This window comes from Amphiura filiformis, chromosome 2, assembly GCF_039555335.1.
Source record: "Amphiura filiformis chromosome 2, Afil_fr2py, whole genome shotgun sequence".
Lineage (NCBI taxonomy): Eukaryota > Metazoa > Echinodermata > Ophiuroidea > Amphilepidida > Amphiuridae > Amphiura > Amphiura filiformis.
In genome coordinates this window covers 66190252-66218240 of record NC_092629.1, presented here as the reverse complement: position 1 = coordinate 66218240, position 27989 = coordinate 66190252, and the positions used below count along the sequence as shown (strand labels likewise).

At 37.2% G+C, this 27989-nt stretch overlaps 1 protein-coding gene across 3 annotated transcripts; it reads left to right on the top strand.

Annotated features, from left to right (window-relative positions):
* The first annotated feature begins 740 nt into the window (after positions 1–740).
* On the top strand, positions 741–27989 carry LOC140136598 (monocarboxylate transporter 6-like). 3 transcript variants are annotated; one of them, XM_072158292.1, is made up of 4 exons: positions 741–977; positions 24265–24405; positions 25078–25896; positions 27155–27989. In XM_072158292.1, exons 1-4 carry the CDS (start codon positions 791–793, stop codon positions 27289–27291), a joined length of 1284 nt encoding a protein of 427 aa, XP_072014393.1. In that variant the 5' UTR covers positions 741–790; the 3' UTR covers positions 27292–27989. The 3 variants fall into 3 exon arrangements, with proteins under 3 accessions (XP_072014393.1, XP_072014400.1, XP_072014386.1); XM_072158299.1 differs by lacking the exon at positions 741–977 and adding an exon at positions 13829–13943; XM_072158285.1 differs by lacking the exon at positions 741–977 and adding an exon at positions 23625–23965.

Below are 27989 nucleotides of genomic sequence, written 5' to 3'. Positions count from 1 at the left end.
CTGTTGACCCAAATTAAATGTCTAACTTTCTAATCTTTATTAAACTGTTATTTAGTATGCCAAATATGGAATGTTTATCACCTTTGTCACAAGCGAGCCATGTTTTGCCCTAAACATGCTCTACTACTACGGCTCTTGGTTTTAACAATTTAAAATAGTCACATATCTCCCTCCAATAAACAACCTACCCTAGCAATATGCATGAGGTGTCACAAGATTTGAATTCGCCATAAAAGTGACGTAGATAAGAGGATTAACTACCATAGCAATAGATGAATACAATTTTGAATATATCACCCTGCACTACATCAATCACACAGTACCTGTGCATTGAACCATCGATATCAAAGAAATGCTGATTGCTTGCACCTGTAAGATTAGTATAGCTTTCAAAAGAGCGGTATTGTATTCAATCTATGTTTGCATGCAGACATACACAGGTGATTAATGCAATCTGTTTGTAGTGCAGGGCGATCTATTCAAAATTGTATTCATCTATTGCTATGGTAATGTATTTAATCTGATTATTACATCACTTCTAGACCAATAGATAAATAATAAGTACTTGGTCCCAAAGTGGCATCTCAGTTGACTGTTTGCCTTATAGTCAGAGAATCAGCATTACTAAACCTGTAATTTGGTAGCTCAATTCAATGATTTTTGTTGGACATCTACCACAATTTTGGGCAATTTGTTTTATCTCAAATTATTTTAGTGATTTAGTTGATTTGTTGAGCCTGTCTTCCTGCAAATTTTGGAGCCGGTTATTTTTGTCAAAATTGAAGTAAGCATGATTGCCAAAGATACCAAATGGTCATGGGTCATTCTGGCAGCAGTGACTTTTATCATGTTTCTTGAGGCGGCCATTTTAAAAGCTTTCAGTGTTCTACTTCCTGATCTGAAGGAACAACTTTCAAGTCAGACATGGGTCATTGGATCATTCATATCAATCATAACTGGATGGGGTTATGTACTTGGTGAGTGAACTTATGCATGGGTCATTGGATCATGCATATCGATCATAACTGGATGGGGTTATGTACTTGGTGAGTGAACTTATGCATGGGTCATTGGATCATTGATATATCGATCATAACTGGATGGGGTTATGTACTTGGTGAGTGAATTTATGCATGGGTCATTGGATCATGCATATCGATCATAACTGGATGGGGTTATGTACTTGGTGAGTGAACTTATGCATGGGTCATTGGATCATGCATATCGATCATAACTGGATGGGGTTATGTACTTGGTGAGTGAACTTATGCATGGGTCATTGGATCATGCATATCGATCATAACTGGATGGGGTTATGTACTTGGTGAGTGAACTTATGCATGGATCATTGGATCATTGATATCGATCATAACTGGATGGGGTTATGTAGTTGGTGAGTGAATTTATGCATGGAGGCACTGTCTTAATAATTAACCATAATACGTATATAAGATAGGCCCAGACGTGGTCTAATTCTGCATAAAACCGGGCAACGTTATTTTTATAGATCTGCTGCGCATTCAAATTGCATTGTATTGCATCGTAATTTCATTTGTGTCCATGCTTATTATGTTTACACAACATGAACTCACATATGTTTTCAAGCAAATTACCGATAATAGGTGATCAAAAGCGATCGGAATGTTACAAAAGTACAGATCGCATTCAGTGGCGCATCCGTGGCCGCCCCAACCCGGGGGCGAAGAAGAAACAATTTTGCCGCCTTCCTTAACAGTCCGAAAAGGTTGACCCAATTTTTTTCACGGTCGTTTGAAAAAGTGAAGAGCAAAAAAAAAAAAAAAAAAAAAAAAAAAAGGATTTCAGGCGCTAGCGCCCTAAAAGTAACCTTTTTTCAAAATTTTTTAGGCTTTTTCAATTTTTTTCGCCCTTTTTTCTTTGCTAATTAGTTTTGTCGCCCCCCTTCGTTTTTGCCGCCCCTGTTTTGGCCGCCCTTCTTCTTCCGCCGCCCTTCGCTTTTGCTGCCCCTACTTTGACCCGGGGCTGGCGCTAAAGCCCCCCAAAATACGCCATGGCATTCAGCTTACTTCATATGAGATGATCTTTGGAAAAATACGGCATAATTTGTCATGGTGCTTGCGGAATGCCATCAGGAGGGTGAAAGTACATAGGAACAATGCCGGAAACTACGCCACGCTATTGTTCGACTTACACTACATATTTTTGGCGCATGCGTGTTCGTCAATACAGCTTTAGTCTCCTCCTCCTTCTCAACACGGTACATGAGTGTCTGGAATCACACTGACGGCGGAGGAGAATACTAGCTGGTCAGACAGTTTAATTTTTACAAGCATATAATACCTGAACAATCACCGTCATTTGATCGATTTACTACAGAATATATTGTATATTCAAAATATAATTTTAATATTGTAAACCTGTTAACTTGTATATTTGAAGAGCTTATTTCCAAACCGTGTTAAGTCCACCCACCTTCAAAATTGAGATTTTGATGAAAATGGGTAGTGAGTAACTAGGGCTATCCAGCAATGTGTTTGTTTTTTCCCAAAATTAGTCAAGTTCAAAATTGACACACAAAGTATCAATTTATTTCCAAAACGTGTTAAGTCCAATTCAGTTTTGTAGCAAACTGTGTTAAGTCCACGAACACTGCCCTTGTGGGCAGCTTGTAGGCAAGTAGCACGGCATAGGGCTTCCAATAGTTAATCGCCAACGTTCTTGTTTGGTTCTGAGACTAGTATACATGAATTTGGTCTGCATAAAAAGTTGTTGTTGTTTTTGTTTTATATTAGTAGGCTTAGTTTGTATGGGATTTCTGAAATATTTGATAGATACCTCCAGAAAGACATGAATAGGGTGGAAAGGGGAGAGGGAGAGGCTGTGATGGTAGAATTAATGTTAGAGGATGGTGGTAGAGTTAGTTTTGATATTATTATTTTGTATGATTATCAAAATGTGCTACTAAATTCAAGGTATAATTTTAAAGTTAAAGGTATAAAAAACTTAGGACTTAAAAACTTACGACTGTCAATATGAGATTAGGGTGGCAGCATGGGGAGGGGGAAATATTTGTGATAATGTGTTAAAACAAGTGGATATTTCAGGTCATCACTTATTGTCAGTGAAATGATGTTTATTTAATTCTGAGAAATGCAATTCAACTAAGTTTTGAATTTTGAACTATTTTAAACGTCGAATTTTGGTAAAAAATGGGCATCAGGAGGGGGTTCGAGATGCAATGTGTTTTGTGGCAAAATTGTGTTTTATAGTAGAGAGAAATCACATTTTGTATGTTTCTAATAAATTTGTTATCTTTTAAGACTAGTTTGAGAAAAATATGGTTAGTTCTGTGTTACAGATACTACGTTTTGTGTCAAAATGTGTTAAGTCCATGCCAGAAATTGCGTTTTGTGTCAAAACGTGTTAAGTCCATGCTATTTTTAAAACATATTAATTCATTAAAAAAAATCAAAAGTCTCTAGAGATTTTAACTTAACATGTTTTTATGGTCCTATATATGTCACCTTCACTTCACTGTAATTTTATAGAAATCGAACTTTTTTTCATTGCCATAAAGAAAATTCCTGATTTTCTTCAAAGTGAATCTTGTGGACTTAACACGGTTTGGAAATAAGCTCTTCATTTGTGTACTAGAGTACTCTCTAAATGTGAAAGAGTGAAAAACAGCTCAAAAAGAGTGGTTTTTCCACTCCTCCTTGGAGCTGTATGAGTGACCACTCCTTTTAGAGTGAAATTCACTCTTCAAAAAGAGTGAGGAAATTCACTCGTAAAAAAAGAGTGAATAAAATCACTCTTTAGGGAGAGTGAATTTCACTCCAAAAGGAGTGGTCACTCATACAGCTCCAAAGAGGAGTGGAAAACCACTCTTTTTGAGTTAATAGCTCTGAAATAAAGAAGTGAATGAGACTGACAAAATAATCACAGAAATAGGCACAAAATGTTCATTCATTCATGTATTTTTGTGAGCAAAGAAATTACAACACAATAAGTATTTTTACATTTTAATTAAGATTAAAATGGTAATCTTGGCATGCTTAAACGCTTAGTGACGTAGGACCATAGGCCTAGCATCACACATGCAGGTAGACTGGTCAGACATAGAGGCCTATTAGTCCTCTGTGACTTTTGGCATCACACATGCAGATATAACATGCTGCAGTATATAAACATGATAAATTAGAGACTGGTCAGAGATAACATGCCTATGCTTTGGCCTGGCCCTATGGCCTAAGCCTAGCTAGGTATGGCCTGGCCTTGCTGCATGTGATCCTGTGGCTACTGGTATGTATAGCACGACTAGCGCATCGGACTTGGAGATGTGATCGGGTACATACTAACAATAAAAAGGCTGACGCAGTATAACAAACATTACAATTATTACACAAGTACACTCAATCATTTACAGGTTTATGAAGTAATACATGTACCAGGTATGCATATAGCACTCCATGAGTGTGCCACCGTAATGCCGGACCGACAATGTGAATCAATGTGTTCAACAAATGAAGAAGCTTCATGGGTACAATTATCACCTTTGAGACAGTAACATCAGATTTTAGTTGTCGATTACAATCTGCAATGATTCAACATATAAATAAAATAGTTCAAAGTATACTTACCGACGAAAATATTGGCTATTTCTTCGCCAAACTGCCTCGCCCATTCCTGACTACTGACAACTCCACCGCCATTGCTGCAACGATTAATTTGCCGAATGAATAATCACAATTTTTTCGATGCGAAAATCCGCTTTCTGATTGGCTGTACGAACTGTGGATTCACTCCGCAAAGAGTGATTCTGATTTCACTCTGAAATTGAGCGGTAATTTTGGATCACTCTGTAAGGAGTGAATCTAGATTGACCGAGTAGAAGCTTTTTTCACTCTAAAAGAACGACTAACCACTCGAATAGAGTGAGAATGAAATCACTCCAAGTTCCGAGTGAAATTTTCACTCTTTTACATTTAGAGAGTATAAGGACACATGAATAAAGTCACGTCGAAGACAAAATGGCCGCTAATCCGCCTATTGTCTAGACCTAGGATACATATTTCAACAGAGGGCAGCAGTCTAGGATGCCTATCCCTTTGTCTATTATTCCTGATGCCATGCAGTAAAATACTAAAACGTTGCAGCAATTGATGATTGACAACTAAAAATCAGCGTGTCGTTCAGATCCTCCGCTGTCAATTTCTTATCCACTCACTAGTCCTCACAAAAGCTTTGTGATGATTACGTAATGTGTGGAGGCAAATTGCAATAAGTACAATGAAATAATGAGTAGGGCGGGCTCCTGGGTGGGTTTCTTCTTCGTCTTACGTAACAGTATTGTTCTTCAAAAAAAAAACGGAAGCTTGTTGTCTGGTGCTCTAGCTGAAATGCAGCAAGATAAAGATAGTAAATGTAAACCTGTATTTTAGCTAGAGTATCTCGAGCTAGATAGGCCATAAGGAGTTTATATCATGACAACAAAAATTGTTGCTGCCAAACTGACCTGACCCGTATGCTGAGATGTTTAACAGGTCATTGTGTAACCTGTGCTTACAGGCCAGAGTGCCCACCTCGCTTTCAACAGTCCGGGCAGATTACCTGATTAGGAAATGTGAAAAATCTGGTGATTACCTGATCAGGAAATGGGTCCTTGTGCATGTCTGAAGAATTCAGCAACCTTAGGGGCTGTGCAATAATTATGAGCCCCCGGTAAAATTTCCAAACGGCTTGCCAAAATTGCTTGCCCCCCTCCTCTCGGCCCGCCAAAAATCGCTTGCCCCTCCTTCTCACCTCGCCAAAAATTCTTTGCCCCCCCCCTTTGAACATGCCAAATTTTTGGGATCCCAAATTGCAAACCTTAAATGTTCTAGATGTGTGTTGTGAGCGCAGCGGGCAGGAAAATTTGCATATTTAGCGTTTCCGATCTGTTTTCCTAAGCCTTTTAGAGCGTTTTATTAAAAAGCGCCCCATGAATGCGTGCCACAAATCGCTTGCCCCCCCCTCTTGGCTTGCCAAAATTGCTTGCCCCCCCCCTTTTGGCTCGTCAAATTTCTTGTACCCCCCATTTTACCCTCCCCCACGGCTCATAATTATTGCACAGCCCCTTAGGTAATTTTCTTTGTTCATGGACACTTTATTTTATCTTGGATCATGAATCACGTTTTGGACATTTGTTAAAAATGCAATATCACACAAATCTGTTGTGAGAATTATTTGCTGAGAGGTTTGTATATTAATCAAAATATTTAATTAATTTTCACAAATTTAATTAATAAAAGTCTTCAATCATTGTTTTTACTATAAAATTATTGTTTCAGCATTCCTAGATATTTTCTGTAAAGAAATATTAATAAAAAAATCATACTTTAACAGTCAATTTTAAAGGAGGATTTTGTGATCCTAGCATCCTCTTTTTATGACATTCAGTAGATATCCACGAAAAAAGCTTATTCATGAAATTTCAGTTGATTCTGATTTTGCGTTTTGCGAGTTATGCATGATTATTTGTATTACACTGCTCCATAGGCCACTGTTGTAATTTCGTTCTGGTATACCAGAACGAAATTGAAATTTGACGATATTTTTTCTTAACTAATTAATCTGCAAGAAATATTTGGTACATAAACATTATGTAGCCAGAGGTTTCCAGTGGTCTAAAAATCTCACCTTTATTTGAGAAAAGTGGGGGGGGCAGTGAGGCTGTGGATCACGAAATGCCCTTTTAAGCTATAAATTTGAATTGAGTAAGCCTATGTGCAATGCATTATGGGATCGACATTTCCTGATCAGGTAATGTGTTACCAGATGTGTTTCATTTCCTAATCTGGTAATTTGCCCGGACTATTCAATGTGACTTGGGGCAGATCTCCTCTGTGTTGCTGTAGAAGACCGCACCACTCCTCTCGCACAACAAGTCTGTTATCTTCCCAAAGTATTTTGCATGCCCCTGCAAGGACATGACTTTTTGGCTGCAATGTGATTGGACCCAGCAAACCCTATGATCAGGGACAAATTTTGGAAGTTATTTTTGTCAAAATTGAAGTAAGCATGATTGCCAAAGATATCAAATGGTCATGGGTCATTCTGGCAGCAGTGACTTTTATCATGTTTCTTGAGGCGGCCATTTTGAAAGGTTTTAGTGTTCTACTTCCTGATCTGAAGGAACAACTTTCAAGTCAGACATGGGTCATTGGATCATTGATATCAATCATAACTGGATGGGGTTATGTAGTTGGTGAGTGAATTTATGCAGACAATGTCTTAATATTATCTAAGCTTTAATATAAAGGGCACTAAGGAGTTTATGGTAAAAAAATTGTTGCTGCCAAACTGACCTCGACCCCTACTATGCCGAGATGTTCAACAGGTCATTGTATAAAGGTTGTGTTCAGTGCTATAATGCATCTTTCTTTCAAAGTGACTGGGGCAGATCTCATACATAAGAATGTCTGGTAGTAAGGTCATCTTAATTTAATAGTTCGTCTCAATGCCCATCCCAACTTGAAATTAACCTTATGTGGAATGAGGTTTTTAAGGGCTTTTTTTTTCGGGGTCATCTCGATATTCCGAAGGTCCACCATTCTGAAGGTTTGCTATTCCGAAGGTTCGCTTTTCCGAACGTGCAATTGCAATTTAACTTATTTGCTTTTGACGGGCCCTCCGAGGTCTCTTTTTATGGGTCCATTTAGGTATCCTTTCTTTGCTTACTCACCAAGCTTTATTTTTCCTTTACGGGCCTCATTTCAGAATAAAGAACCTGTTTTAGATTTTGGAATGGAGAACCTTTTTTTCAGATTCAGAATAGAGAACCCTTTTTCATATTCGGAGTAGAGAACATTCACGGTGACTTATTTCAGAATAAAGAACCTTCTTTTGTTTTCGGAATAGAGAACCCATTTTTTCATATTCGGAATAGAGAACCCTTTTTCATATTCGGAATAGAGAACCTTTTCTGTTTTGGGAATAGAGAACCTTCATAATAGAGAACCTTTTTTAATTTTTGGAATAGTGAACCTTCGAATAGCGAACCTTCGAATAGCGAACCTTCGAATAGCGAAGTTTGCCCTTTTTTCCACTTCAATTTTTATTTATCTGTGGCACATGCTTTTTGACAAGAATAGACAACCTTTTTATCTCTCAAGGAGGTTTCACTGTGGTCAAGATGAAGAATTTGATTGAAATTTACGATTTAGGCTATTTTTACATCTGACAATGTCATACATGATATTTTTGTGTGGTGGATTTGGAAAAAAACAGCGGGAAAAAAACCCTGAAATTAATTACTCAACCCAGCGGGAATAATGTGCAAAAGCCGGCGAATTTACTATTTCGTGCAGGGACTTTGAGACAAATTATTAATTTAAGATGACCTAATATGTTATTGATTTTATATTGTCAAACATTCAATAGAAGTTTTAAAAACAATTCTGGAAATAGAATGAGAATAGATTAAACAATAAAAACATATTATATCAAATATTCTACATCCATTAAAAAGTCTGTAGGAGCCTTTAGAGTATGTACTCTATAGTATTATCCCGGGGGGCCACTCATATATGAAAGTTGTGAGCATCCGCGTGAAAGAAAGCACGGATTTAGGGTGGTTTTGAAAAGCAAAACGAGGATCCGCATGGATCCGAGATTAGGGTCTCAAAAAAACTCATTTTAGTAAAAGAAGGGGTGTTTTTTTAAGGATGATCCTTGCTTCGGGTAATTTTGTTTTTTAATTGCCCAATTAATGGACATTAGTGGTGACATATTTATCCAATTATTCGGCACAAACGTGTGGTTTCTGAGCAATTTTACCAACCAGATTTTTAAAAAAATCTGAGCCGATTTCAACAGTGCCAATTTTAAGCTTACTGATATCACTGTACCAACACTAGTCTGTGTTACAGACGTGTACCTATTATCCATAGGGAGAGAATGTCTATTGTTTTAGGGGTAAATTTCAAAACAATTCCTTGCTTAGGATGTTTTTATTTCAGTACAATCCTTCTTTAGGGTTAGTTTGACAATTTTCGACATCCTAGCTTAGGGTCATTTTTGAAAGTCAATTCACCGGATGCTTACAACTTCTATACATGAGTGATCCCCCCGGGAGTATTATACCATTCAATGGACAAAGATATAGTTGTGTGATCAGGCTGTGTAATGACATTGAACAGAAAGTTATTGTGTGATCAAATCAACAATTATTTAATGAATGCTCTGAATGAATGCTATGAATGAATGAATGCTATGAATGAATGCTCTGGGAACTGAACTGTATAGATTGGTACAAGTAATTTTCAGACTTGGGTTATTTAACTCGAGTGAAGGACTATTTACCTTGAGGTAAGTACTCAGTCGTGGTAAGCTAGTGATAATTTTAGGTTGAGATTGTGCCCATCTGGACAATTATAAGAGTCGGGCACCTTATCCCAACCAATTTACCTCTGAAAAAAGTCAGAGGTAAATCCTTAACCTGACCAGACAGAGCGGTCCAGGTAGATCCCGTGTGAATTGCACTAGAGGTAACAGTCTATATAAAAATTTTAAAAATAAATAAAAATAAATAAATTTAAAAAAAAGAAGAAAAAAAAGTTCCAAAGCCTTTATCAATCGAAATTTACAGCTTAAAAAGTAAAAAAAAAAAATCCCAACCTACCTACCCTAAAAATTTTTTTTTATTTTACGCCAATCAAACAATTTTTTAGGCCCTAGATAAAGCAAGGCATAAAATGCATTTTCTTCTTTGCCGATATATGAGTGTAATGAGCACACAATTGCACTCGTCTTGCTGTATTCTCTTCTGCTTCCTGACGGATCGCATTTGTACTAGTTCCACAGTGGCGTAACTAGAGAGGGAAGAGGGTTGGGACCCGGGGGTTGGGAGCCTCCAATTTGAACCCTTGCCTCCTGCTTGCCCCCCCCCCCATGAAAAAGGTAAAGTAGGCCTACTTCTGAAAGATATTATATATTAATTAACCTCATATTTGATCATTTTAACCTAAAAAATCCAATTTTTACATGCTTTTGTATCATATATCACCAATCAGTTCCAACATCATCAGTCCCAGAACAACGCCAAATATGGATTAAAAGACCTTTGACCTTGGATGTACAATAGCATGTTATGATCTAATGGGAAACTGTGCACATCAACAAACACCATTTCTATCAAAAAGGCAACGTCCGATATAATTTGAAACCACATAAATTACTAGAGTTGGTTCTTCTCTTGGATTTGGACCAAGCTTTAGAATATCGAATGTTGCGTTTTGAAATAAAACAAACCAGAAATTTATCACCCATTGTAAAAGATATGGTACATGTACCGAATACATGTACATACATTGGCTGACCTTGTGGATTTCCTAGCCCAGCCATGCTAACCACATAAGGAGATTATACGATTAACCTAGTGCAGCTATTGTCATAGCAGGGTATTATTATGTAATACTCCTGATCCATATTTGGCGTTCTCTTGGACTGATCATAGGCCTAATTATTGGGATTAGATGTTGCTGCTTATTATTTCCATCACCAATTTGTCGATGAAGCAAAAGGAGAAACGAAAGCTTCAAATTTACATTCATTTTTCATTGCGATTTTTACTCACGAAATTTGTTTACGATCAGACTACGGATTTATTTTTAGAACCCACATGCAATATTTTTTAGCACATCATGTTTGTAACCCATATGGTAAAATCAGTTGATTTTTCGGAAAATCTTTCTTTTTTCAGTCACTTTTGCTTTATTGAGTATTAAATTATGAAAAACCGTAAGTGGCGGTACAACGTCTGGATATTATTCCTGGGTACAAAACGGTTGTGGTAAATTCACGCCGGCGGGTTGTTCTAAAAAGTTGGGGTAAAGCTATGGACAATCAGTCAAGTTAGTGTGAAAACATTTGTGGTATTCTATCACGGGTTGTACAAAATTGACTCGAGGAATAATTCAGGTCTGAACGTACCTATAATGTATGACATAAAGTTGTCCACAATGGTAATATTTAACTTCCAAGCAATTTTGCAGTTTGCTATATTTCACAGTGTCATAGCTTTATGTACATTGAACCCAATCATGGGTGAAAAATAATTTTCCCAAACTTTTAGGATTCACAGGTCAGAATTTAACCGTATGAAAATTAAAACCACACCAAAATGTTCAACTATTCATGCAAAGTGCCTGTTAATGTCTATATTGTATTGTAATCAGTGTACTAAACTTGTAATTTGGTAGCTCAATTCAATGATTTTTGAATGTCTACCACAATTTTGGGCAACTTTTAGCTCAAATTACAGCTCAAATCATTGTTAGTGATTTGGTTAATTTTCTGAGCCTGTCTCCCAGTGAATTTTGGAAGTTATATTAGGCAAACTTGAAGTAAGCATGATTGCCAAAGATATCAAATGGTCATGGGTCATTCTGGCAGCAGTGACTTTTATCATGTTTCTTGAGGCGGCCATTTTGAAAGGTTTTAGTGTTCTACTTCCTGATCTGAAGGAACAACTTTCAAGTCAGACATGGGTCATTGGATCATTGATATCGATCATAACTGGATGGGGTTATGTAGTTGGTGAGTGAATTTATGCATGGATCATTGGATCATTGATATCGATCATAACTGGATGGGGCACACCGTCATCATCCCTATATCTTCGTGTTAAAAATTGCCGTGGTAGTACGATAAATCCTCACGTTTTTCAACAACTACGCATGGTGATTTTGTTCGAGATAGGCCGTGCGACTCAGGCTATGCATACAATTTGAGATTTTGAGAGCCGGCCACACTGTTTCTATTCTATGTTTTACGATTTTCGCATGATCAGTATATGGCTGGCCGTAACCGCCATAGCGATAACGGAGCTGCTACGCGTAGCTTACTTTTAAACCGGAGCTAAATTGACCAATCATGTTAGATCTTTTCATTACGCGGAGCCAGTTGATGCATCATCGTTCCAGAGAGAAAACTCTTGCCAAAATTAATGTTTACTATGTGGATTTTAAATGAATCGAATGTAAATAAACCACCAACAGTTGTACAGGATCAATACCATTGTTTGATTAGTGTATAGTCAATGTTACCTTGCATGCATGTGCCATGTGTGTGGCGTGTTTGTTTGTTTGTCTACTGTGTCAGGCCAGGATCACTGACACCCACGGTACTGATACTGTCATACTATCACGGTGATCATATTGTTGAATGTTGTTGACTTTAAAATAATCATGATGCAGTCATGTCTACAGTAGAATTCACCACGACCTTTGAAGGACTTAAACCCCATTAAAAGCGATTAAACCAAGATAACACTCAATGAAAACAGCTCAACTATGTTACATCAGATCTTCTCTGGTTAAATACACACTGCACTTGTGTCTGTTTTATCTGTGCAATGAACAATGAGCTGGTATTATAGTTTCAGTTGGGTGAATGATTATAAAGCGAACGCAAGGTAACAATACTGTCTAGGCTTTTGTTTACGAAATGAGACAATAGTCTGCTTATTGTTAACCAGCGTTCTTGAAAATGAGAAGCATAATGATTTGCAGACTTAATACGGTTTAGAAATAATTTGTTCATATTTTTTGGTGTTATCTGTCGTTTACATATCCTTCCTAAAACACAAAAGTACCAATATTTCCAAACACCTAAATTAGCTAAAAATTTAGGAAATGTTACAAAACTATATTTTCTAGAATTTCAGAGAATACTTTTTACACAGTGACGTCATATAGGCAATGGCATAATACTTCTAACATACACTAGGTCACGCGTCAATGGTGAGCGCACTGAGTATGTGTATAGGAAAACGGGCAGTACCGTAACTACAGTATGTATGGCCTACTACTAGTATATAAAGTAAATCCGAACTGGTTTGCTGAAAGTCGAATTCCGCAGGCCACGCTGCTCAAGATGTACAAATCAGCTCCCGGCGATACACTGCAGATCGCAGAATTGTGTGCATGGTTTACCACCACTCTGCCTAGCTATATAGTTGTGTACAATACTGTATGAGTTTCTTGTGAGTGCATGTCCATCTTAATAATAAGTCGGTTCGTACTTTTCATAAATTACTTTTTGAATCATAACTATCGTGACCGAGGATATCTTGCAACTCACGTGAAGCTCGTCTGGCAAATTCTTAATGACTAAATTCGCTTCACGTAATGAGTAAGTCGTACTTGATTGGTCAGTTTTACCTCCGAGTAATGAAAAACTCTAACATGATTGGTCAATTTGGCTCCACGGAACAAAAAGTCAGCTACGCGTAGCAGCTCCACGTTGTGGCGGTTGCGGCCTACCATATCAGTATCCCATATGATATTTCTATTGTAAGAAAATTTTATTTGTTGTCACGTAAATCACAGGTTTCGTTTAAATGTACTAACTGGAAATTAAATGTACTAATTAGTGAGGACCGGTATTTTGCTGTGGATATGTTTAACTGCAATTTTGATGTAAAACATTTGAAATCCTGGGTAAAAATTTTGATAATATTTAACTCTTTGAGAAAATTATTTTATAAAGGAATGCTGGTAAAACCAGGTGCAATACAATGTACATTATTGACACACTATCACGCTCTTTATCTTCGTCAATAATAGAATAATCGATTTCAATCGAATTGAATGCATGAGTTTGTAGTTGACTACTGAGCGACCTAAGCGATCGATTGCTAGCCAATCAGATAGAACTCCTTTTCTTGCGTTCAGTGAAATACCACTCGCCTGTCGCTCACTACAACTCGCCCGTCGCTCACCAACGGAGTATTAAATTTATATTTATCGTATAGGACGTCGACGGTGTGTGGGGTTATGTACTTGGTGAGTGAACTTATACATGGGTCATTGGATCATTCATATCGATCATAACTGGATTGGGTTATGTACTTGGTGAGTGAATTTATGCATGGGTCATTGGATCATTCATATCGATCATAACTGGATGGGGTTATGTAGTTGGTGAGTGAATTTATGCATGGGTCATTGGATCATTGATATCGATCATAACTGGATGGGGTTATGTAGTTGGTGAGTGAATTTATGCATGGAGGCACTGTCTTAATAATTAACCATATACGTATATAAGATAGGCCCAGATGTGGTCTAATTCTGCATAAAACCGGGCAACGTTATTTTTATAGATCTGCTGCGCATTCAAATTGCATTGTATTGCATCGTAATTTCATTTGTGTCCATGCTTATTATGTTTACACAACATGAACTCACATATGTTTTCAAGCAAATTCGCCGATAGGTGATCAAAAGCGATCGGAATGTTACAAAAGTACAGATCGCATTCAGTGGCGTACCGTGGCCGCCCCAACCCCGGGGGGCCGAAGAAGAAACAATTTTGCCGCCCCTTCCTTAACAGCCCGAAAAGGTTGACCCAATTTTTTCACGGTCGTTTGAAAAGTGAAGAGCCAAAAAAAAAAAAAAAAAAAAAAAAAAAAAGGATTTCAGGCGCTAGCGCCCTAAAAGTAACCTTTTTTCAAAATTTTTTCGGCTTTTTCAATTTTTTTCGCCCTTTTTCTTTGCTAATTCGTTTTGCCGCCCCTTCGTTTTTGCCGCCCTGTTTTTGCCGCCCTTCTTCTTCCGCCGCCCTTCGTTTTTGCTGCCCCTACTTTGACCCGGGGGCTGGCGCCCCAAAGCCCCCAAAATACGCGCATGGCATTCAGCTTACTTCATATGAGATGATCTTTGGAAAAATACGGCATAATTTGTCATGGTGCTTGCGGAATGCCATCAGGAGGGTGAAAGTACATAGGAACAATGCCGGAAACTACATCACGCTATTGTTCGACTTACACTACATATTTTTTGACGCATGCGTGTTCGTCAATACAGCTTTTAGTCTCCTCCACCTTCGCAACACGGCACGCGGAGTGTCTGGAATCACACTGACGGCGGAGGAGAATACTAGCTGGTCAGACAGTTTAATTTTTACAAGCATATAATACCTGAACAATCACCGTCATTTGATCGATTTACTACAGAATATATTGTATATTCAAAATATAATTTTAATATTGTAAACCTGTTAACTTGTATATTTGAAGAGCTTATTTCCAAACCGTGTTAAGTCCACCCACCTTCAAAATTGAGATTTTGATGAAAATGGGTAGTGAGTAACTAGGGCTATCCAGCAATGTGTTTGTTTTTTCCCAAAATTAGTCAAGTTCCGAAAATTGACACACAAAGTATCAATTTATTTCCAAAACGTGTTAAGTCCAATTCAGTTTTGTAGCAAACTGTGTTAAGTCCACGAACACTGCCCTTGTGGGCAGCTTGTAGGCAAGTAGCACGGCATAGGGCTTCCAATAGTTAATCGCCAACGTTCTTGTTTGGTTCTGAGACTAGTATACATGAATTTGGTCTGCATAAAAAGTTGTTGTTGTTTTTGTTTTATATTAGTAGGCTTAGTTTGTATGGGATTTCTGAAATATTTGATAGATACCTCCAGAAAGACATGAATAGGGTGGAAAGGGGGAGAGGGAGAGGCTGTGATGGTAGAATTAATGTTAGAGGATGGTGGTAGAGTTAGTTTTTGATATTATTATTTTGTATGATTATCAAAATGTGCTACTAAATTCAAGGTATAATTTTAAAGTTAAAGGTATAAAAAACTTAGGACTTAAAAACTTCGACTGTCAATATGAGATTAGGGTGGCAGCATGGGGGAGTGGGAAATTTCGATAATGTGTTAAAACAAGTGGATATTTCAGGTCATCACTTATTGTCAGTGAAATGATGTTTATTTAATTCTGAGAAATGCAATTCAACTAAGTTTTGAATTTTGAACTATTTTAAACGTCAATTTTGGTAAAAATGGGCATCAGGAGGGGGTTCGAGATGCAATGTGTTTTGTGGCAAAATTGTGTTTTATAGTAGAGAGAATCACATTTTGTATGTTTCTAATAAATTTGTTATCTTTTAAGACTAGTTTGAGAAAAATATGGTTAGTTCTGTGTTACAGATACTACGTTTTGTGTCAAAATGTGTTAAGTCCATGCCAGAAATTGTGTTTTGTGTCAAAACGTGTTAAGTCCATGCTATTTTTAAAACATATTAATTCATTAAAAAAAATCAAAAGTCTCTAGAGATTTTAACTTAACATGTTTTTATGGTCCTATATATGGTACCTTCACTTCACTGTAATTTTATAGAAATCGAACTTTTTTTCATTGCCATAAAGAAAATTCCTGATTTTCTTCAAAGTGAATCTTGTGGACTTAACACGGTTTGGAAATAAGCTCTTCATTTGTGTACTAGAGTACTCTCTAAATGTGAAAGAGTGAAAAACAGCTCAAAAGAGTGGTTTTCCACTCCTCCTTGGAGCTGTATGAGTGACCACTCCTTTTAGAGTGAAATTCACTCTTCAAAAGAGTGAGGAAATTCACTCGTAAAAAAGAGTGAATAAAATCACTCTTTAGGAGAGTGAATTTCACTCCAAAAGGAGTGGTCACTCATACAGCTCCACAGAGGAGTGGAAAAACCACTCTCTTTGAGTTAATAGCTCTGAAATAAAGAAGTGAATGAGACTGACAAAAATAATCACAGAAATAGGCACAAAATGTTCATTCATTCATGTATTTTTGTGAGCAAAGAAATTACAACACAATAAGTATTTTTACATGTTAATTAAGATTAAAATGGTAATTTTGGCATGCTTAAAAGCTTAGTGACGTAGCACTATAGGCCTAGCATCACACATGCAGGTAGACTGGTCAGACATAGAGGCCTATTAGTCCTCTGTGACTTTTGGCATCACACATGCAGATATAACATGCTGCAGTATATAAACATGATAAATTAGAGACTGGTCAGAGATAACATGCCTATGCTTTGGCCTGGCCCTATGGCCTAAGCCTAGCTAGGTATGGCCTGGCCTTGCTGCATGTGATCCTGTGGCTACTGGTATGTATAGCACGACTAGCGCATCGGACTTGGAGATGTGATCGGGTACATACTAACAATAAAAAGGCTGGCGCAGTATAACAAACATTACAATTATTACACAAGTACACTCAATCATTTACAGGTTTATGAAGTAATACATGTACCAGGTATGCATATAGCACTCCATGAGTGTGCCACCGTAATGCCGGACCGACAATGTGAATCAATGTGTTCAACAAATGAAGAAGCTTCATGGGTACAATTATCACCTTTGAGACAGTAACATCAGATTTTAGTTGTCGATTACAATCTGCAATGATTCAACATATAAATAAAATAGTTCAAAGTATACTTACTGACGAAAATATTGGCTATTTCTTCGCCAAACTGCCTCGCCCATTCCTGACTACTGACAACTCCACCGCCATTGCTGCAACGATTAATTACACCGAATGAATAATCACAATTTTTTCGATGCGAAAATCCGGCTTTCTGATTGGCTGTGCGAACTGTGGATTCACTCCGCAAAGAGTGATTCTGATTTCACTCTGAAATTGAGCGGTAATTTTGGATCACTCTGTAAGGAGTGAATCTAGATTGACCGAGTAGAAGCTTTTTCACTCTAAAAGAGCGACTAACCACTCGAATAGAGTGAGAATGAAATCACTCCAAGTTCCGAGTGAAATTTTCACTCTTTTACATTTAGAGAGTATAAGGACACATGAATAAAGTCACGTCGAAGACAAAATGGCCGCTAATCCGCCTATTGTCTAGACCTAGGATACATATTTCAACAGAGGGCAGCAGTCTAGGATGCCTATCCCTTTGTCTATTATTCCTGATGCCATGCAGTAAAATACTAAAACGTTGCAGCAATTGATGATTGACAACTAAAAATCAGCGTGTCGTTCGTATCCTCCGCTGTCAATTTCTTATCCACTCACTAGTCCTCACAAAAGCTTTGTGATGATTACGTAATGTGTGGAGGCAAATTGCAATAAGTACAATGAAATAATGAGTAGGGCGCGCTCCTGGGTGGGTTTCTTCTTCGTCTTACGTAACAGTATTGTTCTTCAAAAAAAACCGGAAGCTTGTTGTCTGGTGCTCTAGCTGAAATGCAGCAAGATAAAGATAGTAAATGTAAACCTGTATTTTAGCTAGAGTATCTCGAGCTAGATAGGCCATAAGGAGTTTATATCATGACAACAAAAATTGTTGCTGCCAAACTGACCTGACCCGTATGCTGAGATGTTTAACAGGTCATTGTGTAACCTGTGCTTACAGGCCAGAGTGCCCACCTCGCTTTCAACAGTCCGGGCAGATTACCTGATTAGGAAATGTGAAAAATCTGGTGATTACCTGATCAGGAAATGGGTCCTTGTGCATGTCTGAAGAATTCAGCAACCTTAGGGGCTGTGCAATAATTATGAGCCCCAGCGTAAAATTTCCAAGCGGCTTGCCAAAAATTGCTTGCCCCCCCTCCTCTCGGCCCGCCAAAAATCGCTTGCCCCTCCTTCTCACCTCGCCAAAAATTCTTTGCCCCCCCCCTTTGAACATGCCAAATTTTTGGGATCCCAAATTGCAAACCTTAAATGTTCTAGATGTGTGTTGTGAGCGCAGCGGGCAGGAAAATTTGCATATTTAGCGTTTCCGATCTGTTTTCCTAAGCCTTTTTAGAGCGTTTTATTAAAAAGGCGCCCCATGAATGCGTGCCACAAATCGCTTGCCCCCCCCCTCTTGGCTTGCCAAAAATTCCGTCCCCCCCTTTCAGCTCGTCATAAATTTCTTGCCCCCCCCCGGCTCATAATTATTGCACAGCCCTTAGGTAATTTTCTTTGTTCATGGACACTTTATTTTATCTTGGATCATGAATCACGTTTTGGACATTTGTTAAAATGCAATATCACACAAATCTGTTGTGAGAATTATTTGCTGAGAGGTTTGTATATTAATCAAAATATTTAATTAATTTTCACAAATTTAATTAATAAAAGTCTTCAATCATTGTTTTTACTATAAAATTATTGTTTCAGCATTCCTAGATATTTTCTGTAAAGAAATATTAATAAAAAATCATACTTTAACAGTCAATTTTAAAGGAGGATTTTGTGATCCTAGCATCCTCTTTTTATGACATTCAGTAGATATCCACGAAAAAAGCTTATTCATGAAATTTCAGTTGATTCTGATTTTGCGTTTGCGAGTTATGCATGATTATTTGTATTACACTGCTCCATAGGCCACTGTTGTAATTTCGTTCTGGTATACCAGAACGAAATTGAAATTTGACGATATTTTTTCTGAACTAATTAATCTGCAAGAAATATTTGGTACATAAACATTATGTAGCCAGAGGTTTCCAGTGGTATAAAAATCTCACCTTTATTTGAGAAAAGTGGGGGGGCAGTGAGGCTGTGGATCACGAAATGCCCTTTTAAGCTATAAATTTGAATTGAGTAAGCCTATGTGCAATGCATTATGGGATCGACATTTCCTGATCAGGTAATGTGTTACCAGATGTGTTTCATTTCCTAATCTGGTAATTTGCCCGGACTATTCAATGTGACTTGGGGCAGATCTCCTCTGTGTTGCTGTAGAAGACCGCACCGCTCCTCTCGCACAACAAGTCTGTTATCTTCCCAAAGTATTTTGCATGCCCCTGCAAGGACATGACTTTGGCTGCAATGTGATTGGACCCAGCAAACCCTATGATCAGGGACACATTTTGGAAGTTATTTTTGTCAAAATTGAAGTAAGCATGATTGCCAAAGATATCAAATGGTCATGGGTCATTCTGGCAGCAGTGACTTTTATCATGTTTCTTGAGGCGGCCATTTTGAAAGGTTTTAGTGTTCTACTTCCTGATCTGAAGGAACAACTTTCAAGTCAGACATGGGTCATTGGATCATTGATATCAATCATAACTGGATGGGGTTATGTAGTTGGTGAGTGAATTTATGCAGACAATGTCTTAATATTATCTAAGCTTTAATATAAAGGGCACTAAGGAGTTTATGGTAAAAAATTGTTGCTGCCAAACTGACCTCGACCCCTACTATGCCGAGATGTTCAACAGGTCATTGTATAAAGGTTGTGTTCAGTGCTATAATGCATCTTTCTTTCAAAGTGACTGGGGCAGATCTCATACATAAGAATGTCTGGTAGTAAGGTCATCTTAATTTAATAGTTCGTCTCAATGCCCATCCCAACTTGAAAACCTTATGTGCAATGAGGTTTTTAAGGGCTTTTTTTTTCTGGGTCATCTCGCTATTCCGAAGGTCCACCATTCTGAAGGTTTGCTATTCCGAAGGTTCGCTTTTCCGAACGTGCAATTGCAATTTAACTTATTTGCTTTTGACGGGCCCTCCGAGGTCTCTTTTTATGGGTCCATTTAGGTATCCTTTCTTTGCTTACTCACCAAGCTTTATTTTTCCTTTACGGGCCTCATTTCAGAATAAAGAACCTGTTTTAGATTTTGGAATGGAGAACCTTTTTTTCATATTCAGAATAGAGAACCCTTTTTCATATTCGGAGTAGAGAACACGGTGACTTATTTCGGAATAAAGAACCTTCTTTTGTTTTCGGAATAGAGAACCCATTTTTTCATATTCGGAATAGAGAACCCTTTTTCATATTCGGAATAGAGAACCTTTTCTGTTTTGGGAATAGAGAACCCTCATAATAGAGAACCTTTTTAATTTTCGAATAGTGAACCTTGAATAGCGAACCTTGAATAGCGAACCTCACGGAATAGCGAAGTTTGCCCTTTTTTTCCTCTTCTTTTTTTATTTATCTGTGGGACATGCTTTTTGACAAGAATAGACAACCTTTTTATCTCTCAAGGAGGTTTCACTGTGGTCAAGATGAAGAATTTGATTGAAATTTACGATTTAGGCTATTTTGACATCTGACAATGTCAGACATGATATTTTTGTGTGGTGGATTTGGAAAAAAACAGCGGGAAAAAAACCCTGAAATTTACTCAACCCAGCGGGAATAATGCGCAAAAGCCGGCGAATTTACTATTTCGTGCAGGGACTTTGAGACAAATTATTAATTTAAGATGACCTAATATGTTATTGATTTTATATTGTCAAACATTCAATAGAAGTTTTAAAAACAATTCTGGAAATAGAATGAGAATAGATTAAACAATAAAAACATATTATATCAAATATTCTACATCCATTAAAAAGTCTGTAGGAGCCTTTAGAGTATGTACTCTATAGTATTATCCCGGGGGGCCACTCATATATGAAAGTTGTGAGCATCCGCATGAAAGAAAGCACGGATTTAGGGTGGTTTTGAAAAGCAAAAGCGAGGATCCGCATGGATCCGAGATTAGGGTCTCAAAAAACTCATTTTAGTAAAAGAAGGGGTGTTTTTTAAAGATGATCCTTGCTTGGGTAATTTTTTTTTGAATTGCCCAATTAATGGACATTAGTGGTGACATATTTATCCAATTATTCGGCACAAAAGTGTGGTTTCTGAGCAATTTTACCAACCAGATTTTTAAAAAAATCTGAGCCTATTTCAACAGTGCCAATTTTAAGCTTACTGATATCACTGTACCAACACTAGTCTGTGTTACAGGCGTGTACCTATTATCCATAGGGAGAGAATGTCTATTGTTTTAGGGGTAAATTTCAAAACAATTCCTTGCTTAGGATGTTTTTATTTCAGTACAATCCTTCTTTAGGGTTAGTTTGACAATTTTCGACATCCTAGCTTAGGGTCATTTTTGAAAGTCAATTCACCGGATGCTTACCACTTCTATACATGAGTGATCCCCCCGGGAGTATTATACCATTCAATGGACAAAGATATAGTTGTGTGATCAGGCTATGTAATGACATTGAACAGAAAGTTATTGTGTGATCAAATCAACAATTATTTAATGAATGCTCTGAATGAATGCTATGAATGAATGAATGCTATGAATGAATGAATGCTATGAATGAATGAATGCTATGAATGAATGAATGCTATGAATGAATGAATGCTATGAATGAATGAATGCTATGAATGAATGAATGCTATGAATGAATGAATGCTATGAATGAATGAATGCTATGAATGAATGAATGCTATGAATGAATGAATGCTATGAATGAATGCATGCTATGAATGAATGCATGCTATGAATGAATGAATGCTATGAATGAATGAATGCTATGAATGAATGAATGCTATGAATGAATGCTCTGGGAACTGAACTGTATAGATTGGTACAAGTAATTTTCAGACTTGGGTTATTTAACTCGAGTGAAGGACTATTTACCTTGAGGTAAGTACTCAGTCGTGGTAAGCTAGTGATAATTTTAGGTTGAGATTGTGCCCATCTGGGCAGTTATAAGAGTCGGGCACCTTATCCCAACCAATTTACCTCTGAAAAAAGTCAGAGGTAAATCCTTAACCTGACCAGACAGAGCGGTCCAAGTAGATCCCGTGTGGATTGCACTAGAGGTCACAGTCTATATAATTTTTTTTTAAATAAATAAAAATAAATAAATTTAAAAAAAAGAAAAAAAAAAAGTTCCAAAGTCTTTATCAATCGAAATTTACAGCTTAAAAAAAAAAAAAAAAAAAATCCCAACCTACCTACCCTAAAATTTTTTTTATGTTACGCCAATCAAACAATTTTTTTTAGGCCCTAGATAAAGCAAGGCATAAAATGCATTTTCTTCTTTGCCGATATATGAGTGTAATGAGCACACAATTGCACTCGTCTTGCGGTATTCTCTTCTGCTTCCTGACGGATCGCATTTGTACTAGTTCCACAGTGGCGTAACTAGAGAGGGAAGAGGGTTGGGACCCGGGGGTTGGGAGCCTCCAATTTGAACCCTTGCCTCCTGCTTGCCCCCCCCATGAAAAAGGTAAAGTAGGCCTACTTCTGAAAGATATTATATATTAATTAACCTCATATTTGATCATTTTAACCTAAAAAATCCAATTTTTACATGCTTTTGTGTCATATATCACCAATCAGTTCCAACATCATAGGCCTAATTATTGGGATTAGATGTTGCTGCTTATTATTTCCATCACCAATTTGTCGATGAAGCAAAAGGAGAAACGAAAGCTTCAAATTTACATTCATTTTTCATTGCGATTTTTACTCGCGAAATTTGTTTACGATCAGACTACAGATTTATTTTTAGAACCCACATGCAATATTTTTTAGCACATCATGTTTGTAACCCATATGGTAAAATCAGTTGATTTTTCGGAAAATCTTTCTTTTTTCAGTCACTTTTGCTTTATTGAGTATTAAATTATGAAAAAACGTAAGTGGCGGTACAACGTCTGGATATTATTCCTGGGTACAAAACGGTTGTGGTAAATTCACGCCGGCGGGTTGTTCTAAAAAGTTGGGGTAAAGCTATGGACAATCAGTCAAGTTAGTGAAAACATTTGTGGTATTCTATCACGGGTTGTACAAAAATTGACTCGAGGAATAATTCAGGTCTGAACGTACCTATAATGTATGACATAAAGTTGTCCACAATGGTAATATTTAACTTCCAAGCAATTTTGCAGTTTGCTATATTTCACAGTGTCATAGCTTTATGTACATTGAACCCAATCATGGGTGAAAAATAATTTTCCCAAACTTTTACGATTCACAGGTCAGAATTTAACCGTATGAAAATTAAAACCACACCAAAATATTCAACTATTCATGCAAAGTGCCTGTTAATGTCTATATTGTATTGTAATCAGTGTACTAAACTTGTAATTTGGTAGCTCAATTCAATGATTTTTGAATGTCTACCACAATTTTGGGCAACTTTTTAGCTCAAATTACAGCTCAAATCATTGTTAGTGATTTGGTTAATTTTCTGAGCCTGTCTCCCAGTGAATTTTGGAAGTTATATTAGGCAAACTTGAAGTAAGCATGATTGCCAAAGATATCAAATGGTCATGGGTCATTCTGGCAGCAGTGACTTTTATCATGTTTCTTGAGGCGGCCATTTTGAAAGGTTTTAGTGTTCTACTTCCTGATCTGAAGGAACAACTTTCAAGTCAGACATGGGTCATTGGATCATTGATATCAATCATAACTGGATGGGGTTATGTAGTTGGTGAGTGAATTTATGCAGACAATGTCTTAATATTATCTAAGCTTTAATATAAAGGGCACTAAGGAGTTTATGGCAAAAATATTGTTACTGCCAATAAACTGACCTGGCCAGTATGCCAAGAGGTCCAACAGGTCATTGTGTAAAGGTTGTATATTTACAGCCCAGAGTGCCCACCTCTCTTTCAATGTGACTTGAAACAGATCTCCCCTGTGTTGCTGTAGAAGTCCCACCACTCCTCTCGCACAACAAGTCTGTTATCTTCCCAAAGTGTTAATTATATCTCCATGATTGCCTTTCAGGTCTGTCTGCTGGACCACTAAAGAAGAGATTTGGTGCTCGAGTCTGTCTCATGGTATCTGGCTTAGTATCAAGTTGTGGACTTATTATTTGTGCATGTGCTACAAATGTTAATTTACTGTTGTTGGGAATGATACCAACAGGTGGGTTTGTTTTCTTAATACTAAAATCAAAACTTCTCACTAAGTTCAGCTAGCATTCTACATTTCCCTAAAAATTTCAATATTTTTCCACCAAAATTTTCTCTGAGACACTGAAATTCTAGAAAAATCATAGAAATGTTTGCCGAATTTGACATAACGTTACAAAATATTGGAATATTTTGATGATTTTTCTGTATTCTGGAGAGGAACATGAGTAAATAATAGGCATACATTACACCATCGGAGTAACTTGCATTGCAAAGAGGTCGTCAAAGATACCCTGATAACAATTCAGTATCAAAGTTACGTAATGTTACTATGTCAACGCTCTTGAGTAATGAACCACGATCGAAACGATCACCACACAAAGTATATGGCACTCGAAGACACGCCAAAATAGCGTGATCCGGTAACCAAGAGAATTACATAACCACTTTGATGCTGAATAGCCATCTATAAGCTGTTTGCAGTCCCTTCATTACACAACAGCCTTAGCCTCAATTAAAGCATATCAGGATTAGTCTCTCAAAGGGTATTTATAAGTACATCAATGAGTATGCCCTATTACAATCATGCAAAAAGTAGAATTTCAAACAAAATTTGGTACGTCGCTGTGAGCAAATTGCACATGGTGGTTTTAACATAACATAAAGTTTGTAACTTTTGTTCTAGGTTTTATGCTGTTTCAAGAAAACGTCTCAGTAGGAATCATACCGGAATACTTTGAAAAGTATTATGACCTGGCAGTCAGTATATACTGTTTTAACACTTCTTCGGCCATCATAATCAGCCCGCTGTTCACTCAAATGTTTCTTGACATATACGGATGGCGAGGCACTGCTCTCATGCTTTGCGGATTAAATATGCACTCTATTCTGTGCGGAGCTCTTGTGACACATCAAGAACACCAAATTCCGAGACAACTTGAAAAACATGAACTTTTACCTACTCGTCATGATGACATCAGTCATAAAGATGACCAGTCATCAAAGTCTGGTTTTAAAATATTTAAAACAGTTTTCAAAACATTTTCTTTTAATTTGCTCACATCTATTCCATTTATCGCTCGAGTTATACTGCCGGCTATAGTCTACGGTTGGACTTTTGCATCATGGTTGATATACATAGTATCATTTGCATTATCTAATGGTGCGTCGATGAAACAATCTGCTGTTGTGGCCACCTGCGGCGGAATCGGTAATGCAATAATCAAGATTGTACTACCATATCTGAATAGCATCCTAACATATAGACAATTGATGTACATAGCATCATTTGTTATGGCTGTATCATTGGGACTGACAACTGTCTTCTATGGCGTAATTGGTATGAGTTTGGCTTCGTTCTTCTTTTGCTCCGGTATTGGTATTATTGGGACTGTACTTTACTTTGCTATCAAAGAAGTAGTTGATGAAGACCAGTACACCAATGCGGTGGCATGGTATCATGTATTCTATGGTTTTGCTATGATCGGCGGAGCTTTAGTAACAGGTAAGAATTCTGTTCTATTGATTTATACAGTCCACAACTTATAAGTTTCGCCTTAACACTTTTTAAAATAAGTCGAAAAATATTTTACAAAATGTAAAAAGACATGTATAGCCCTATTTGTTTAACCCTGTGAACCAATTTATAGCATCACACATTGCAGCCACAATGGTTAATTGTGTAAGAAAAGAGGCCGTTTTATAAGTTGTACCTGAGTCAGGTTTTCTTTAACAAACACATGAAGAGGCCTGGCCTACTGTATTGTTTGAGATCTGTTTAAAATGGTCTCTTTTTTACATAATGAACCATTGTGATTGATCGCAATGACGTGTGATGCTATAATTTGGTCCATATGACTGTGTAAAACAAATAAGGCTACCTATATCTTCTTACACATCTGCATTTCGTCTTATTTTAAAAAGTATTTAGGGGGGAACTTATAAGTTGTGGACCCTATATTTTGTTAATGTCAAGACATATCAAGGCATTACCAGCTTTTATCATTATGGTAAACCTGACAGGTTGGTGGCTAGATAGGTGTTAACCTCCTTGATAGCTGTTAACCCCCTGAGCACTACCTGCCAATCTAACATTGCCTTTGATTGGTCAATTACATGATACCTTCATTTTAATCACCAAGTATATATAGTTACTATTTCTTTTCTACTGAAGACTTTGAAGCTCTATAAAGAGACATCTTAAAAGTAAATGTTGCCCCTGGCCCACTTAAGATTTGGTGGCTCTGAAAAGAGCCCTTCAAGTATTAAAGGTTGGTGGACTGATTTTAACACCAAGTAGAAATTTTTGTGCTACATTTATTTTTGCGCTTCTCACCATACATATTCTTTGTATGAAACTTTTTGGCCCCCTGCATTAGGCTATTCCAGAAAATAGATGCACACCCCCTATAGAGGAGTTCGGATTTCCAGACTTTTTGTCCAATCGTGACTGTTGGAAATCCAGACTTTTAAAGTGTCCAAAGGTGAAAAAATCCAGCAGAAAAATCAGAAATCCTCATTTTGAGAGCTCATTTTGGACATTTCCGTAATTTTTCCTTAATTTAATTGGATTTCCAGGCTTTTTCAAGTGACATTTGCAACTGGAATTCCAATCGTTTTCAGAAAGCAGACCTGGAAATCCAGACATTTCTTTGATTTAAAAGTTACTCCTCTATATAGGGGGTGTGCACTTATTTTCTGGAATATCTGCTTGTAGTTACAAAATGACTTAAGGTTTTTTCTTCTTCTCTCTTACTTGACAGGATTAATATTTGACACAACAGGGAGTTTCATCCTTTCTTTTACATTGTTAGCAGCAGTGTCTCTACTTATTGCAGTTTCTCTGGGATTGGAAGAAATATGGGCAGCAGTCAACAAGAACAAAAATATTCAAATTTAACCCTATGGGTTCCAACTGCTGATTGGTTAAAAGTAGATTATTATCATTTATTGAACCAATCGGCAACATGGTAAGAATGGTGGTAGGCCTTAAGAAGATTGAGATTTAAATATTTAAAAATCTTTATTGTAATTGGTCATTCAGTCTAATCCAATATTTTAAAATTCATAGCTAGACCAATATGGACTCAATCAGGGGCGTAGCCAGCATTCTTGGACAGGGTGACAAGATAAAAATTTCAGGGGAAAAGACGGACAAAATTACCGGTTGCATCATTTCGACATGGTATTATCAATGGGATATATACATATACTGTATTTTTTGCCTAGAGAATGAATAATCAGTCAACATTAATAGGTAAATGTTCACGGGAAAATTTTCTGGACACGTGACCAATATGCGTATCAATGTGAGTGTAACCTCGAGCCTGATCTCTGACCCCCAACGGTGACCTCGCTATTCAAGTCTTAGTAATTTTGAATTGGAATAGTATTTTTGACCGCAATTTTGATAGAAATTTGTGCATTGCAAATTTATTGAATATTGTGTAATCTTAATTTCTTCACAATATCATCAAAACGTAATTTCAAAAATATCTATATACGGAAAAAAATATTTATCTACGGAAACTCTTACCTTAATATTATTAACTTGCGACAAGTAACTTATTTTGCATCAAAGGAGGAATTCTTCCTATT